This window comes from Mastacembelus armatus, chromosome 9 (genome assembly GCF_900324485.2).
Source record: "Mastacembelus armatus chromosome 9, fMasArm1.2, whole genome shotgun sequence".
NCBI lineage: Eukaryota > Metazoa > Chordata > Actinopteri > Synbranchiformes > Mastacembelidae > Mastacembelus > Mastacembelus armatus.
Window position 1 is genome coordinate 13,763,618 of NC_046641.1, and position 18,052 is coordinate 13,781,669.

At 40.3% G+C, this 18,052-nt stretch overlaps 1 protein-coding gene across 3 annotated transcripts in view; it reads left to right on the forward strand.

Moving 5' to 3' along the window:
• Nucleotides 1-18,052, forward strand: part of pcsk5b (proprotein convertase subtilisin/kexin type 5b) — a 63,577-nt gene that overhangs the window by 13,359 nt on the left and 32,166 nt on the right. For all 3 annotated transcript variants that reach the window (XM_026320799.2, XM_026320802.1, XM_026320801.2), the window contains exons 4-11: nt 459-602; nt 1,540-1,616; nt 4,432-4,520; nt 5,031-5,203; nt 7,686-7,898; nt 9,117-9,217; nt 14,063-14,166; nt 15,322-15,439. In XM_026320799.2, the coding sequence (XP_026176584.1) occupies nt 459-602; nt 1,540-1,616; nt 4,432-4,520; nt 5,031-5,203; nt 7,686-7,898; nt 9,117-9,217; nt 14,063-14,166; nt 15,322-15,439 (1,019 nt within the window). The remainder of the gene's footprint in view (nt 1-458; nt 603-1,539; nt 1,617-4,431; nt 4,521-5,030; nt 5,204-7,685; nt 7,899-9,116; nt 9,218-14,062; nt 14,167-15,321; nt 15,440-18,052) is intronic.

Sequence of the window (18,052 nt, forward strand, 5' to 3'; positions counted from 1 at the left end):
TAATTCACTTTAGGTTTAAAAATTATTTATCTAAACGTCACTTTGACTTGCCATCAAATAACAGCTTGTGGCACATGCAGTGCCTCTGAGTAACATTTAAGATTTTTTTTTTTTTTTAGATAAAACCTTTTTTAAGCATATATACAATTTTTTACATATATAACAATATACCATTTTTAGCTCTTGTTGATTGGTGAAATAAGCGAAATGTAGGTTGTATTTTTCAGTGATAACTATGTTGTAGTTGAATGAGGCTGTCTGACTTTGATTTGATTGGGCTTGTGTGGAGATTGAGCCTCTCATGCAATTTAAGTGGATGAAACCTCTGACGTGGGTCACTCTTATTGTTCATGAAGTCGTACATTTACAACATCTTACCCGTGTTGTCTCCTCTCCCCCTAATGTGTTTTCCTTTTTCTCCTCTCTTTAATATCCGTCTGTCCTCCCATCGTCTCCAGCACTGCATTGACAATGTCCATAACTGCCAGTCGGACATGAACATCATGGGCGCGTGGAAGAGGGGCTACACGGGTAAAGACGTGGTGGTGACCATACTAGATGACGGCATTGAGAGGAACCACCCAGACCTCTTTCAGAACTACGTGAGTGTGTATGTATGTGAATGTAGGGCGACTATGTGTGACTATGTGTGTGTGTTCAGTGTTCATGAATGTCAGCATCTCTGTGTGAGGCTTGTGAAGGTATAGGAATATAAATCTTAACCTTCTTGAGTGTGTGTGATTTGTGATTAAAAAGTCATATGTATAATAGGTGTACAGTACATTGATTACAAATACATCATCAATAAATATTGTAAATAAATAAATATTCACTTTTGGGTACTTAAATTGTGGAACAGACATGAAGCAAAGCTTATTATATTGCAGTCATAATTTGAATTTTAAAGACAGATTTTGAAAATAGGAATGAAGTGTCCTTTTGGCACTTAACTAAATCATGTTACAGAAAGGAAGAATCATCAATGATCATCTCATTGCAACACTGATTGTTGTCTGGATCAGATAACCATGTCTTCTATTGCATTTCAGGGGAAACCTTAAAACCTGCGGGTGTTCATATATGTACATGTTTATTTGTCTCTCTTGTCTACATACATCATGTGCATGCTAAGATATGTCTACCTGAGTAAATAGTTGGCCTCAGGTGGCAGGTATCGGCATCAATCAGCTGTGCAGATGAATTGATTCGCACCCTGTTTGACAGTACCTGTGTTGCTGTTACTAGCTATTCTTAATGCCTGGATTTGTTTATGCCAAAGGCCGAGTGGCACGGCAGATCGAGTTAGCTCCGACTGAATTCGATTTACAAAAGTTTTGTGAGTGATGATAATGTGAACTCTTTTTGTTAGAGAAGATTCCTGGCATACTGCAAGTCTATGCAAACACTCCGGTGGTGCTGGGTCTACTTTTCTTTTTTCACAAACTTACCTGTTTACCTGATGTTGTCCCTCCCGAGATCATATTTAAACCCAGACTGTAGTGTTTGATATACTTGTTTTGACCTCTGTATCTCCTCTAGGACCCTCAAGCCAGCTTTGATGTCAATGGCAACGATATGGATCCCATGCCTCGATACGACGCAACAAATGAGAACAAGTAAGGAAAAAATCTATTTCGGAACCAAGAAAAAATTTAATTTGTAGGAGTTACAGCAGGGTTCAGGTATGCATATGGCCTAAGTGTTTTGGTGTAAGAATCAGCCAAATGCTTTTCTCTGTGTCACTGTTTTTCTGATTGATTTCTACCAGAAGCCCTGTGCTTCAGTATGTTTGTATTTGCGGAGACCTGACCTCCTTATGGGTGCGAGAAGCTACATTGGTGTATTTGATTGTGACATTTGTGGTTAGTTTGTGGTTTTTCTATTTGAAAGAATTGGTGTGTGTGTTTGTGTGTGTGTGTGTGTCAGTGTCAGTGTATGTCTGTATGTGTGTGTAAGAAAGGGAAAAAAAGAGACTCGCTTGTCCAGGCACTTGTCTTGTGCCAGTTTGGCTTAGTGAGTAGTTTTTTTTTTTTTTTTTTTTTTTTTTTTGTGTGTGTGTGTATGTGTGTTTGGCTGCAGCAGCCCAAGTGTCTTGGCAGTGGCTCAGTCCCTGCTGGTAATGTATTGTCTTAAAGAGACATGAGGCCTACAGATGCAGCTTAATGAGCTGGTTTTCTTTTAAGGCTGATTCCATGGTTGACTATGATGTTATGTGCGTGGACAGAAATCTAGTTTGCCCTCTGCAGCTCTGCATGTTACATTTTTCCATGAAATTCTCATAGGGATTAGCAAACTGGAAATCATTTTAGTTTAATAAAAACACATCAGTCATGTCTCTCATGGGAGCTGAACCTATATGAACGGTTCACATGAGGTGGCCAGTAAGTTTAAACTGGTCATGGTGCCAGAAGGGGCAGACATACAAAGATTTCTGAGGAATAAGGCTAACTGTAGCTACATCTGGTGAGCTATGCATTGTTGTCAGACTTTGTTGAACAGCATCAACAGTGATGTAATGCTTGTGGATTTTAATCTGTTGTGTGTGAAAGTGGCTCTTAAAGCCGTGCTTTGAATATAAGCAGGTGGATTATAGCGAGTATGTTGTCACCGCATCAGTCTCTCACACAGCTCAATGTAATGACGCATTTGGATGCACCATTATTTTTGTTTTGCCGGTGAAGTTAGTTGTGGTTGATGTTGTTCACCAATAATCCATTGCAGATTTAATGGGATAATCTGGTGTCATCTGTGAGCATAGTTCACAAGGTTTTTATTTTGCTTGTAGAAGCTATAAAATCACAAGAGTATCACAAAAGAGTTGGATTTGGAGTTTTGGTGTCCTTACCCTTGGAAAATTTGAGAAAGTCAAAAAGTGTGTGTTTGCATTTGAATAATTACTATGTGAACGCGTATTGTTTCTACTGACTATAATCCGTTGCACAAATGTTATATGGTTCTGGTTGAAACGCTGAGAGATGAGTGAATGACTGTGACACAGATGTGTAGAAAATGGTAAATACAGGCAAACACAAAGATTAGAAAGATGCCAGACAGACGATTTTATAGCTTAGCGGAGTGAAGTGAACTGAGCAAAGATTGTTGAAGCATTTTGAAAGAGAGAACCAGCCGTTTTGATCCTTCACTGTGATAAACATGTGTAGAGCTGATTTGCAGCCAATTTGTATTAGCTTTTCTGTCAATATGTGAGTCATTTTAACTCCACAGGGGATAAAAGAAAGGTTTCCACATCAAATTAGGTGTACATTTAAAATAAATCTAAAGATTATTGCAGAGCTTTTTTAATTTAGAAAGTGTGTATGTGCTAGAAATGGTGCTCTGAGAAAAGGAAATATCCTATTGGAGTCAAGTATCTTACACAAGATACAACTTTGATCTGTTAAACATGAAATAGTGGAGATGTATGTTGAGCGTGTTACTGTGCTTTTGTAGGGCAGAGAATTGTGTTGCAATGAAAAGAGAGGTGGGTCAGTAAATGTTATAAACATTTTTTTTTTAAAAATTTGATTTAAAAAAAAAAAAAAGTGGAAAGAGATGAGACAAATGACCATTTTTGATGTTGTTGCCAACTGTGGAGGTTGGCGCTTAGTTAAGTGAAGACAGTGATGCCCCAATATCTTTTTAAGCCTTTGATCATCTTCTCTAACGGTTTCAATGGCTAGATGCTGGGTTTCCATGGCAGCGTTCAGAGCTGTTTCCGAGGGTGTTGTGATGCAGGTGTTCTCTGCAGGAGGTGTGTCAGCCCTGATCCACAGAGTGGTGATCTTGAGTAGGCGGTGGACGCAAGTATGCTCATGTTTGTTTACGTTGGTCGCTGACCTGGGCCGATTGTCACCACTGCAGTTACTGGTGGAATGTTATCCTGTCGTGTGTGTGTTGTTAGTGTGAGATGTCTAATGTTAGCCATTGTTTCAGCTAACAACTTTTAGTGTGTGTTTGTGTCTGTGCACTCTTGGGGAGCACAATGCTTGCATGCTGCAGAAAGTCACTGAAACAGAGTCCAAACTGTCCCTGTTTGTGTTTGTGGATTTAGGACAAATATGTTTAGAGTTCCTGACAGCATTACAAATGCTGCACTTCCACTCCCTCATTCCCTCAGGCCTATGAGGAAAAAGCAAAAATTGTTGCAATACTTGTCATATTTCCTAAATTGGTAACACTTTAGCACGTAAATCATTTTGTTTTCGACTGCTTCAAGAGGAATGTATACATTTATCTGTGAAAATGTGTGTTTACATCTATGTTTTTGCTTTTCACTTTACAAGCTGCAGATTTGTCTGGTTGTTTGTACGTGCTCTACTGCTTCTTTATACATTTGCTTGTTTTTAGCTTGTCCGTGACATCCTCTCACCTGAGTGCATGGTGTCTATGTTTAGAGGTGTGTTAAGCTGTCCGTTCACACTCTCTCCTCAGACATGGGACACGGTGTGCAGGTGAAGTTGCTGCAGCTGCAAACAACTCCCACTGCATTGTGGGAATTGCCTACAATGCCAGAATAGGGGGTAAGTAATATTTCTCAGTATTTACTCATTTTAACATGTTTTTGTTTTTTCAGTGGAGATATATTGCGTCATAGGTTAGTGTACTTAAAGCTGACATGCTCTGAGAGGATGCTGCTCATTTTGATTGTGTGTTCCTGGTGCTAATACATTGCAGATTATTATCCTGTGTACGGTTAATTATTCCACTTTAACGACGTCTGACTACCTCTGTGCACTTACATCTTTATGTGTCCGACAGCTAAAGCAAAAATTTACATATTAAAGAAAAAAAAAAACGAATTTTAAGTCGTATTGCTTGAATACCTTTATTAATATTAATGTTTTTTGTGTAACAAGTGTACTGACATGAATGTACCTCCTTGCAAATATTGATTGACTTCATTAACCTATTATGGTAATTATGATAGGGCTTTGACTGCTAATTAATGTTTTTTTAAACAAGTTCTGTGTAAATACAAAGGAACAAGCATGAACATGCTTTGATTTGTGCATGAATTATTTCTGTTTCAGGTGTGCGAATGCTGGATGGAGATGTAACCGACATGGTGGAGGCCAAGTCTCTCAGCCTCCAGCCGCAACACATTGACATCTACAGTGCCAGCTGGGGACCCGATGATGATGGAAAGACAGTGGACGGCCCAGCGTCTCTGGCCAGGCAGGCCTTCGAAAATGGCATCCGCTCGGTGGGCATGCATGCATTTACATACATAAACATGTACAAATAAGTGCTTCATTGCACAGCCATGGCTTTGCAATTGGTATTCAAATGGTGAGAAAGTATATAAATCCAGGAAAACACACATTCCAAGGGGATGTGTGTGTTTCACGCTCATATACTCATATCCCAAACTCTTCCCTGGCTGTCTCTACCTGTGAAGCTCCCGCGGACATTAGAGAGCAGCCTCAGTCTATTAGCATATATTCATTTACATATTTATAGCTTATTTTGCATAACGACAAGCTGGCACTGTGTTGTTGGCTGAGTGGGGTGGAAAAGCTATAACAAAGGTTAACAGGGGTCATGTCTCACACACAAACACACAGATACATACACGTTCCCAAAGTGTGTTAGTACTGGCTTTCCCCCATTTGGTTAAGGAGACGTAGCCCTTTTGAAGAGGTGTGACAGATCTAGGCGGGGAGCGGAGACAGTGGCAGTGGTGATGGTGATGTGTCAGGGGAGATATATAAACATCAGAGTTTTTCAAGTACTGACTAGGAGACTGAGAGCCTGTAGCATGTTACACAAAAACAGACAAGGCAGAAGAAAAAAGACGACAGGTAGGGAGTGTGAGCAGAAGAGGCGCTGTCGCTTCTGACAGGCTGGCCTTTTCAGATGACAGTGGTGAGTGAGATATCTGTCTCGCTGGTACGAGCAGGGCTTGTGTATGTGTTGGCAAGCCCTGCTGCTGGTGTGTGTGTGTGTGTGTGTGTGTGTGTGTGAAGCTGACTGGAGAAGGCATGGTCGTGAGTCTAACATGTACCTATGAGACACTGGATCAGAGAAAGCTGAGGTGTTAGAGATACTGCTGGCAGCTGTGGAGTGGGCATGTGTTTTGTTATATGTTTTTATAATTATAATATAATCACTGCTTAATTGCTGTGACTAAGCACAATTTTCCAAAGTCCAATATGGCAGCTGGAGATTTGTTTCGTTTGTTCAGAAGTCTGAATGTTTGGCATTTTGCTAAATGAATGATCTAAACAATTAATCAACTATTGTAATTGAATTTAAATCAATACATTTCCTAATAATTGAGTAACAAATTATTGGGCAATTAGCTTGACCATAAATTATTTATTCTTTTTCTTTGCTGTCGTTCATTTGCTTGCTGAAGACTGCTGTCCTTCAGTGTCACTTCTCTGCTTCATCCTGCTCTCCCTTGTGCCCTCTCTACTCACAGTTTTCTCCCTCTCATTCTTCGACCCCTCCTTCCCCTTTGCTAACTGCCATTCAAAGCCACCTCCATCGCTCTCATCTGTCAGCATTTGCTCCTGTGTGATCCCCTCACACTCCGAGGGGCTCCGCTCGCTTATCACAGCCTTACAGGAGCCCCCCTTTTGAAGACCTTATGTTGTCTTTTATTCTCGTGTGCGTGCGCGTGCGTGCGCGTGTGTGTGCGTGTGTGTGTGTGTGTGTGTGTGTGCTTGTGTTACTGATGTTGTGTGGGCTTAAATCTGTTTACACAGTCCAAAATGTCTCTTCATATTGTTTTTGGGATAAAAAGCAAATCCTCCAAAACATAAATCATTACATTTATGGTACAGACCTGATTTAAAGTTAGGGTAAGGTTATGAGGTTATGTTTATGGCAGGGGTGTTAGGAAAGCAGTGGTTATGGTTGAGTTATTCGAGAAAATTCATGTAGTTCAATAAAATGAAGTCTGAAGTGATGGAAACATGATTGTTCACATGCAGGAATGCTGTTTGTGTGTTGGGACAAACATTATGAATTGCAGTATCAGTCAGTTTGTCAGTTTTTTTTTTTTTTGACTGACTTCTGGCTGAACTTTGCCTTCATAACTTGGTCAGTCATCACCAGCGCAGTGACGCCCTCGTTGTCCAAGGCTTAGATCAATTTCAGCTCGGCCAATTCTCGAAGTACAATGTCTAGTCAAGTCATTTGGCCTGAAAAGGTTTCCACTGAAAAATAATTGGGACTGAATATCTATTAGTAAGTGAATTGGTGTCTTTATTCAGAGTTCATGTGAAGCTCACTCTGATCTGGCCCTGGCCTCTCAGTTAGCAAAGATCTCTGAATACAGCTGGGATGATTTTTTATGTACTGTCTGACCCTCTTTGGAAGCATTAATTAAAATATTAAACAGCTGCCTGGCTTCATATAACGGGGCTCAGTTATAACAAATGTCCATATGTGTGCAGGGCTCAGCCAAAACTCAGTAAAATCCAAAATAATAACATAAAATTACTGTAAAAAATGTTGTTATGCAAAAAACATATTTGCTACATCTGCAGTGTGTGTTGTCTAAAACGAACATCTGTTCTTACACTGTTTGTACCTTTATTGCTTTGCTTTTCTTCATGAATGTGCATAATCAGGTCATTTCTAATGCAGGCTGTGGGCTCTGTTTACTTTGATCCTTTAAATACAGATAATACTAAATCAGGCTTTTAATGTGTCCTGTATAAATCCTTTCCTGTCAGGGGAGGAAAGGGCGCGGCTCCATCTTTGTCTGGGCTTCAGGCAATGGTGGGCGCAGCAGGGACCACTGCTCCTGTGATGGCTACACCAACTCCATCTACACCATCTCCATCTCCAGCACAGCAGAGAGTGGACGCAAGCCCTGGTACCTGGAGGAATGCTCGTCCACGCTGACCACCACATACAGCAGCGGCGAGAACTACGACAGAAAGATTGTAAGGATTCGTGTGTGTGTGTGTGATGAATTTTGATGCACATATATACGAGCACATTTGGTTTTGAAGGCAGCACAAGTATCCATGGCCTGATTTTACCACAGGGCCTCGCCGATGTACAAGGTGTTGCTTGTGTTTGGTGTTTCAAGACCAGATTTCCATTTTGTGTGGTATGAACCACGGAGTCTTGCAGTGGGTTGTTTCTGCATCCTAGTTAACCGTTATTTCTAAATTGGAGACTGTCCATGTTTTGATTTGGAACTGAAGTTGGCACAGACAACATGTAATTTCAGCTAAGAATAGAGCAGTACACAAGTTGGCATTAACTTGGCTTTGTGTGTGTGACTTGATCTGACCCAAAGCAACCAAATCTCTCCCATGATTCACTGGGACGGACAGTGACAGTTGGCCACTGGGAGCTAGCTTGTCTGCCAGTGTCTTGCTACATTCCTCGTACTAATGCTGCAGATGGGAGCACACACACAAGCACACACACATTCTTTACAGTTTCCCTCCGGTGCTGTACATTTACAGTGGAAACCTCATATATATGGACGTCAGTCTAACCTGCCTGAGGACACACTGTCCTTTCTGCTCTAATGCAGTTGGACCACTTTCACTTCTTACTAAACCATTTCAGATTCTGTGTGTCTTTGGATAATCCCTCAAACTTTTTTGGTCCAGGAAAGGTCCTTTGATGCGGGCTCAGGCTGGAAGTTTGCCAAGCTTTTCTTGGCTGACAGACTGTCAAGCTGTTTGGCTAGTTGGCTGACTAAAGTCCATACAATCAAAATGAACATTCAGCTCTTTAACGACGCATTTTACCACCTTCTTACTCTTCATCCTGTCATTCTCCTTGGACAGTGAGCAGTTCTGGTGGAAACTGATGATCTGTGTACGTGTTTGTGAGTTTCTGTGTTATCTCCAGCAAAGCACTATGTCAAAACTGGAATGTGAGTTTCAGGTGTGTCTTAATCCTCCTGATCCTCATGACTTCACTCTCTTTCTGTTTCTCTTTCTCCCTCTCCTCCTGCCGTCAGCGTCGCGATTTGCTCCTGTCGTTCGATGCCTCCATCACTCTAACAATCTTCTTTTTGTCTTTAAGAGTTGGCATCCTTCCTCTGCCATCTCTTCCCCTTTCTCTTACTTGATTTTTTTTCTACTCCTCATTTCTCTTTCATTCCCCTCTCATTCTCTCTTATTCTCTTCCATCTGCAGATCACAACAGACCTGAGACATCGGTGTACAGACAGTCACACAGGGACATCAGCCTCAGCTCCCATGGCTGCTGCAATTATTGCTCTGGCCCTGGAGGCAAAGTAAGATCCACTTAACCATGTCCCCTTCAGTACATCCCTTTGCTCCTTGTTTACCTTCTAATACTGTCTTGTCCTCTGGCCCGATTTATCTACAAAGTGAACATATGAAGCATTGTCTTGAAAATCTGGTAGAGATTTATTCAACTCTTTGGAAAAGGTTTCTTTGTCTTAGTAATTTAATCATATCCCAGGGTTTCGTGCGCTACTGAAGGCAAGAAAGTACAGTACATGTTCTCAAGTTCGCCTCTTGGTTTCAGTTAAAGTGTAATGTAAATGAACTTCTGATTAATTTGCCAGTGAATAATAATGGGTAAAGCACATTATCTTACAGTAGTATAATAAATGCAGGAGTCCACTTGGTTCTTCTAAAGGAGGCGCTCTGACCCCTCGCCAGCTCCTGCAGGACCTCATACTCAGCAAGATGTGATGCACTTCTGTGTGTTCTGACATTTTTAGCAATATGTATTATAGTAGCTCCTCTGTGGGATCAGATAAACCTGCTAACCTTCTCTTTCCATGCACATCAATACACTTTGAGCAATGATGTACCTGCCGTCGATTCACTGGTGGTCCTTGCTGACCACTATATACTGGGAGCTTCTCACAGCACCACTGGAGATGTTCTGAACCAGTTGTTTGTATGTCACACTTTTGGCCCTTGTCAAAGTCGCTAAGATCCTTACATTAGCTGGGGCAGTGCAATTAATCAAATTTTAATTTCAGTTATGATGTAATTGAGAGGGAAAAAAATTTGACTTACCACATTCTGTTTTGCTTGTTTTGTGTTTTGTTGTGTTCACTGATTTATTTATTTATTTTTCCATAATCAAGCAGCCCTAACATTTGCCCATTTTGCCTGCTTCCAACACATCAGGTTGCCCTCAAAAAAAAGTCTTGACGACTACTTATGGACCTGCGCATTGAAAACCAGACGAGCAAATGCTTCTGGCTTGACGTAAAGATGGATCTATAGAAATTGGTGTTTCAATGACTGCTCAGACAGTGTGAAGGATATTCCATGAAGTCAGCTTCATTGTACAGCATCCAAATATAAAACCACTGCTTAGACAATAACCTCACACTGCAAGTTTAAACTTTGGCACAAAACAAGAAATGTTGGATGAAAGTTAGCCACACATTCTTCAGATGAAATCAGCAGAGGTGGCAAAAGTACTCACAATTCAATGCTTAAGTAGAAGTCCAGATACTTGTGTGAAAAAAGACTCTGGTAAAAGTAGAAGTACTGACTCAACTCCTTTAATCAAGTAAAAGTAAGAAAGTACAGGGTCTGAAATGTACTTAAGTTAAAAAAAAAAAAAAAAAAAGTAAAGATGTTTTTTTGCCATGAATGATATACAATACATCTTTTGATAACTCCACAAAAAAAGGAAATTATTCTCCTTTTATTAAAAACCTGCACAGTGCTTGGCCAGGGAACAAAACAACGCATTCACCATGAATCATTGTTGGAGCTGACAACATCGAGCAGTTTTTTCCGAATCTGCTGCATCATCGTCAGACTCAGCAATACTACCTGGATCAATTTATTCCTCCATGTCTCACTGCACGTTTTCTCTCTGTCATAACCTGTACACTCACTTGCTTTCCCTCTCTAGTTAGTTACGTCTTTTACATCGTGTCGTCATCCGCGAGGTTGAAAAAGTAACGAGCCTGTTTTAATAACGTAAGGAGTAGAAAGCACAGATGTTTGTGTTTTAAATGTAGGGAGTAAAAGTAAAAAGTTGTCAGAAAAATAAATACTCAAAGTACAGATATCTGAAAAATCTACTTAGCTACAGTAACAAAGTATTTGTACTTCATTACCTCTCACCTCTGGAAACCAAAAATGTTTTAAATTAGTTTTGATCAGATGGGGTTCAGGTACGGACCCGGCCAGGACTACAGCACAGGGCTGACCATGGAACAGTGTTGGATCCCAGTTGTCTAGAAAGCTGAAGGTTCTTTATAATGTAATCAATAGATGTAGAATAAGTGTTATCAAACAAACCTTGAATACTTTCATACTCAGGTACACAAAATTTGCGACGTATTGTAAAATGTCTTCTTAAAATTCAGCTTAGTGCTGCGTACCATCTTGACTGTGGGCAAAATATTGTTTCATTGTTGTATCTGTTTTGTGTTGTTGTGTTGCTTTTAAACATATAAACAATTTAGGTTTCAGGATGTCCTGAAGGATGTGGCAGAATAAATGCAATACTGTGGATTTGCTTTAAGCTATCTGTAATGAGCAGAACTACACGCAGATGTTTCTGGTCCAGGTGTTGTTGTGCCAAACACGAGCGAGTGCCAGAATCAACGTAAGATGAGAAAAGTACAAAACACAGAAACAAAAGGAAAAAGCTTTTTCAAATGGTTTCAGTGCCCTTGGTTGTTTTTGTGTTAGGCACAGTGGATGTCTGACTTTTTTTTTTTCTTTGAAACTGTGATAAATTCATGAATTAGGAAACTGTGCAGGTGCAGAGACACTGAAATGGGCTTTACCCCATCATCACATGTCGAGCAGCTCAGTTAGCTGAGGTCGCTTCATTTAACCTGGATAATCTACTCCAAATCCTTCCAGTAGAAAATATTCTCTGTTTCCAGGCAGTGCTGGGCACATAAGCCTGTTTCCTCAACAAGATTATCTCACGCTGCCTCTTGCCTGCCTGCTTTCTTCTCTTCTGCTGGCTCTCGCTTCCTGCCTCATCTGTGCTCTGCCTCCACCATGATTGTCATGATTGTCTCATGATTGTCTTTTTTTTTTTTTTTTTCCTCCTCCAAGTCCAACACTCTTTATTTCTCTTCAATATGTTCATTCAGTTTCTCGCATTGATAAGCTTGCGTGCATGCACACGCAGGCAAAGAGAGGGCGGGATGAAAGAGGGGCGGGGAAACAGTTTAGACAAACTGTCCAGCTCTGATCGTATCTGCTCTTAAATGCTGAATGAAAACGAGCAAACCTTCTGTGATAAACAAAATAAAGACGCCATTCTGCTAGACTTCACTAAGCTCTCTGTTGTGAGGTCTTTACCCTTGATATGTGACTTAATTGGAACAATGTACTTCAGAAAACTGTCCCATGCACTGCTCTTTGTAGATTCTGCCAAGTTTAAAGTGTTTTAAGTCCACACATGATTTATGTCTTTGTGAGCCCAAGTCTAGCACGTCAAGCAGCAACGTTTTTAGAGCTTACCAAACTTTTATTTCTTTCCTTTTGTCCTTGGAAGCGAAGAAATGGAAAAGTGAGTGAACGTGGAGACAGGCGACTTCAGTGAGGAAATTAAGAGGGATAAACAAGAATTGAGAAAGGATAACCTACCATACGAACCTCATCTACTGGGAGGTTTTTAAGAAACCAAACAGGAACAGATGGGTAAAACGAAAATTTTATTTCTTCTTCATTCATCTGCTTTAAACTTCAAGCTAGAGGGGGTGACTTTAGAATGGGGAAACATGCTGATTATAGCTGAGCAGATTATCTTCTGTCATAGAGTGAAGCAAGGTAAGATGGAGATGGACTGTTAATGTTTTTGCCTCTGTTTGTGTGCTTCTCTTCCTCCGTGCTTTCTCCCTGCAGATTACTCGTGGTTTTCCCAGTATGTGAGCTACTCCATTAATTAGTATTGGCTTTTTATGGGAAGGCTGTTGTGGCCTAGATAACGATGCCAAAGTCACTTTTAATTAATGACCTTTAAACATTTATAGAGCCATAATTACACAGTGACAGCTAAGCCCATTAATATTGATCTGATCGTTAATTATTCTGACTTTTCATTGCTTTTATAGGTGATGCCATTTTTTTGTACACAACTAAAGTCGGTGTTTTCCATTAAAAGAAAAAAAAAATCTACATAAGCCAATATAATGAAGGAAAGATGAAACTACAACCTCCTACAAAACCAAACATGGAATTGACCAGTAGTGTGCATAAAATTGCCAGAATGAAGTGCAGATATGAAGGAGGCTTTAGACTGGAAGTGGTGAAAATCTGCGACTAAATTTGCGCTGCTGAGACCTCGCTTAGCTGTTAATATATTTAACTTCTATACGTTGTGGGTTTAAGAGATCACAGGAAGCTGTGGAAGAAGCAGCTCTTATGCAGAGAGCGGTGCACGGTAGGATCACATCAGACTTATTTTGCTGCCTGTTGCTCCGTTTCTTCGTTTCACATTGTACCTGCGAATCTTCTTAAATTTGAAAACTTCTGTGTTGCATTACAAATCTTAAGCGTTATATTTAGGTTGACAGATTCAGAGTACTGCTGATTCTCTAGGTCTCAGATGGCGAGGGACTGACATGAGTGGTAGGAACAGAGCATCTGGCCGGCATATGAGATGGAAGGAAATCCCAGGAAACTTGGTGACCCACTTCTTCCTGATTTTTTTTTTTTTTTTTTTTTTTTTTCCCTTTAATGTAGCGTTTTAACATCAAAGGCGTATAGACACATGGCTGCCATCTTGTAATGGATCTCACGTGAGATCTGAGTAAACTAGGGACAGATGAACGGGCATCTATGCTCTCCATCTATGCCTCTCTCATCCCCTTGTTCGCCTCCATCTTATTTTCAATTTGCTTACATATTGAAAGGTCTTACTGTCCATTCTCCCTTTTCAATTATCTGTTTATTCTGTCCAGGTTCTGCTCTTTTTTCACAACGCAATAAATAATTTAAACATTCTTCCTCATCATTATTCCTGTATTTACATCATTGGTGCTGTCTAACCTTGTCATTCATGAATGTGTGTCACTGATTTATTTAGTCGGATGGTTCGGTTACGTCAGTCCTTGGATGTTTTTTTACGCTACAATAAATAAATAAATTTGTGTGTGTGTTTCTTCTGCCAGCTCTCATCTGACATGGAGAGATGTACAGCACATCATTGTAAAGACCTCAAGAGCTGGACATCTCAGCGCTCCTGACTGGAAGACTAATGCCGCTGGTTACAATGGTATAATACACACACACACTAATCTACATGCATATAGATGCTGTTGCAAATGCTGCTGTAGATGTTAACCTTCATAAAATAAAAGGAAAAATACTTGAGATGATATCTATTCCAAATTTGTTTGATTAAACTTGGCAAAACAGAAATGAAGAGAAAATACCAGTTTGGAAAATAATCTTTAGCTCAGTCCAGATCACCTACACCTGAGTTTTTACTGATCAAGGGCAAGATTGGTTCAGATTGAACTTTAATGTCTTTTCAGCAGTTCTACACAATGACACCAACTTTAAATCACTTATAAATTACATGCAATTCATTGTGAATAATTTCCATGTAGAGATTTACCTGCTAGTTCCCTCTTTGAGTACAGTTTGGTCTACAGGCCATCAATTCATAAATAATATTTCATCAATTTTATTGAACTATCCAAATTTCTCTCATGTAAAATTGTCCCAAATTTTTAGTTGGATCCTTTCTTTTCATTCTGGAAGGAAAGCTATTTAATAAAACAAGACATAGCAGAGTCCTGGTAAGGGCTTACAATCAATCTTCTCAAATATCTTAGTTCTGAGGTTGTCAACACCTCACCAACAACAATGGCTCTTACAGCTCATGGTGTAATATGAGTATAATATAAACAATCACAGGCCCGTCAATATTATTTTGGTTTCTGGGTTTGTGTCCACCAATCAGAAGATGAGTGATGAGCAGTGTCTGAAATGTTAACTACTGCGCAGCCAGCTGCCATCTGTCGGGGTCCTGTGATGGTTGCTGTTTTGTAACTTTCAGTGTGTATGAAAGACACGACAAGAGCGAGAACTAAGGGTCAGTCAGGCTGCTGGCCCAGATTCCTGGAGATTGTCCAATGTTTGTTAGAGGAATTAAAGAGAAACAGGGTGGGGAAGGCTAATCATATTTGATTAGCTGTACCCATAAATTAACCAGTTTCCAATCCTGTTCTTTACATTTTTAATACCTTACAAATACACATTTTAGACACATTTTCACTTTGAAAAATCCTACACAACAGCCCTTACCAGGAATCTAAAAACAGAACCAGCACAAGATGTCTTAAAGGATAGCTACAGACTTGCATGATTTAATGCTGGGGATAAAACGAAAGCTTATAGTCCTATCAACATGTTTGTTCTGCAGTCAGCCACTTGTATGGTTTTGGTCTGATGGACGCTGAGGCGATGGTGAAGGAGGCAGAGCGATGGAAGCAAGTCCCTTCTCAGCACGTCTGTTTAGAGAGCGCAGATCGACAAATCAGGTAGAGTACAGACAAATACAGGCCAACTTATCCTGTCATATCACAGTGACAAGTCTTGAATTGTAAATGCTGACAGGCTGCCCCTCTGAGTGACGAGACCACTTGTTGAGCGCACTCATAAATAGGAAGTTTATCACAGTTGTCTGAAAATCCATTGAACCACAGGCTTTGGTTGGCTGATGAGGTCTGGCATGCGATCGGTGTTCAGTGGGGCTGAGTTCAGGGCACAGTGCACGCCTTCCAAAAAATGGGAAAACTTTCTTCGTGGCCCTCACTGTGTTTGTAGAGCATTCTCATTGATTGGATACAGTTTTGTGCCCATATACAGTGCAAGTTTGATGTGAGTTGCAAAATAAGTGTCAACTTCAAAATCAACAAAAGTCACAAATTATAGTGTGTAGCTGTATATGAACACTGGTGGAAATTATTGATTTTTGTGTGCCTCTCTTATAACCCCCAACTCCTCTTTTTTTTGTCTCAGTATGTTCCACTCTTTCTCAGTTGTGCTGGCTTTCTTTTCATTTCTTTCTCTCTCTCTTTTTTTCTCTTACTGGTGTTTTATGCACCGGCATGTGTTTGAGAGTATGGTTGTGCAAGCTGTACCTTGATAGGGGCCAAGCATTAGTTCTGGCAGGGTGGTTCTCACATAAGACCTTTACTGCGCGCGCGCACACACACACACACACACAGAGCCAAGGCTTCACAGCTTGTTATTCTTGATGCAGCTGGAAGTCTGAGCCCTGTTCTCTGTTAGGCTTGCTGGCTGAACTTGGACCCTGAACTGGTTTGCTTTCAGATGAAGGCTCGGTGTCCAGCGACTGCAGCATTATCAGTGTCATTCTGTCTGCTCTGCTCCAGTGCACAAGTCATTCCATATGAAGCTTATGTAAAGTACAGCTTGTGTCAGAGGCTTATAGAGAGTTGTTGTTTTTCCATGTGTAGTGTGCTTTAGTCTCCTTAAAGATGTGTGAAATGGTCAGTCACACTTTGTAGACTCGGAGAGCTTAAACTTAGTTCGTAAACATAATCATTCTCAGTCCATCCAGCCAAATGACAGGCTCACAGAGAAATAAAAATAGGCACTTGCCAGCAAACAAAAAGGATTTTTGTTTTTTGTTGTTTTTTTGTTACAGAAATGTAAAAGTCATGAAAGTTTTATGTGGAGTTTAAAAGTGAATTTTTACACACCTCCAAAGCATCTAAAACATCCTTTTCCCTCAAACTATCAACTCGGTACAGCATTGATTTATTTATTATTGTCTGTGCTTATTCAACCTGTGAACATGTTTCTGATTTGAACAATGGAGTGAGCAAAGCAAGCGAGAAGTGCGACTATGTTTTCACATAAAATATATAAACGTCTTTTGGAAGCAGGTCTACGTGTTGCTTTTCCTTCAGTGGTACATCTCTTTTATGTGTGTAGTATGTGTGTGTGTGTTCTGTAGCTCTACTGTAACTTGTACATAAGTGCAGCAGTCACCCTACTGCTGTGTTCCCACACACCCTTGTCTGGCCCCTCTGCCTGCATTTGGTAATGTCTGTCTGCAATAGCTCGCCTCACTCCACTTGGAGCACACACCAGGAAAACTGCCTGAACTGTGTACAATCAGGCTGGTGCTAATCAGCTGTGCATCTGCTCTGTTCGGCCCCATGTGTATGGGTCAGTTATCTGTGTTGTGTCATTGAAAAGCCAGAGCTGTGATATCAGCCCTAGACTCCCCAGCCATTACAGCTGTCCTCTTTCCAAACAGTCATCGACAACTTATGAAAGACGCAATCAGTGTTTTCTCTCCATTATTCATTCCATCAAAACTGGCTGAGTTAATACAATTTTCTACTGTGTTTTGTTTTCTGTGGTTTTAATGGAAATTGTTTATATTGAGAATTAGTCCCTCAGGAATTGGCTGCTGAGCCTTTTATTATGTAAATGAGTGGAGGTGAAGTCAAAGGACGAAGGGAGATGTTATGGATTGTTTGTTTGTGTTCTGGAGGAACAAATTATAACACACCGCTTTGAATAATAAGTCACTTTCATTCCTTACAATAACTTGACGAGTTAATTGATATGTTAATTTTGATGTTGTCAATTTCTAATGCAAATCATTAGTTTCATCTTGATTGCAAGTTTTGGCCTGTTTTAAAGTTATTAATAGTCAATGGACTGATCACCACAATCCCTTGCTCATAATTTCAGATGGTTACGTTTATACTGAGGGCAATTAGCTGGATGATTAAAGCTGGTATTTATGACTATAATTAAGCTCCTCTACAAGTACGACATTGTCTGAACTACAAAAGAGAACACTGTTAGTAAACAAAAATGCTGCCATGTTGGTCTTTGCCTCAATAAATTCTTAAGCCAAGTGTGAGGAATACATTAAATTGGTTCCAGTACAACATAAAACGGCACAAGTCACTGACATTGAGTATTTTACAATACTCTCCCCTGCAAAAAAAAAAAAAAAATTATAAGCCTTCTGTGTGTTATTTGGCCAAAAAGTTAAATTCACCAGTTCTGTTTCAGTGTCCAGGGGCTAAGCCCTGCATGCAATTCACTGCTGCACTGAGTTTATGTGTTGATTTGTCTGCACTGCTCCATGTGCAACTTCTCCA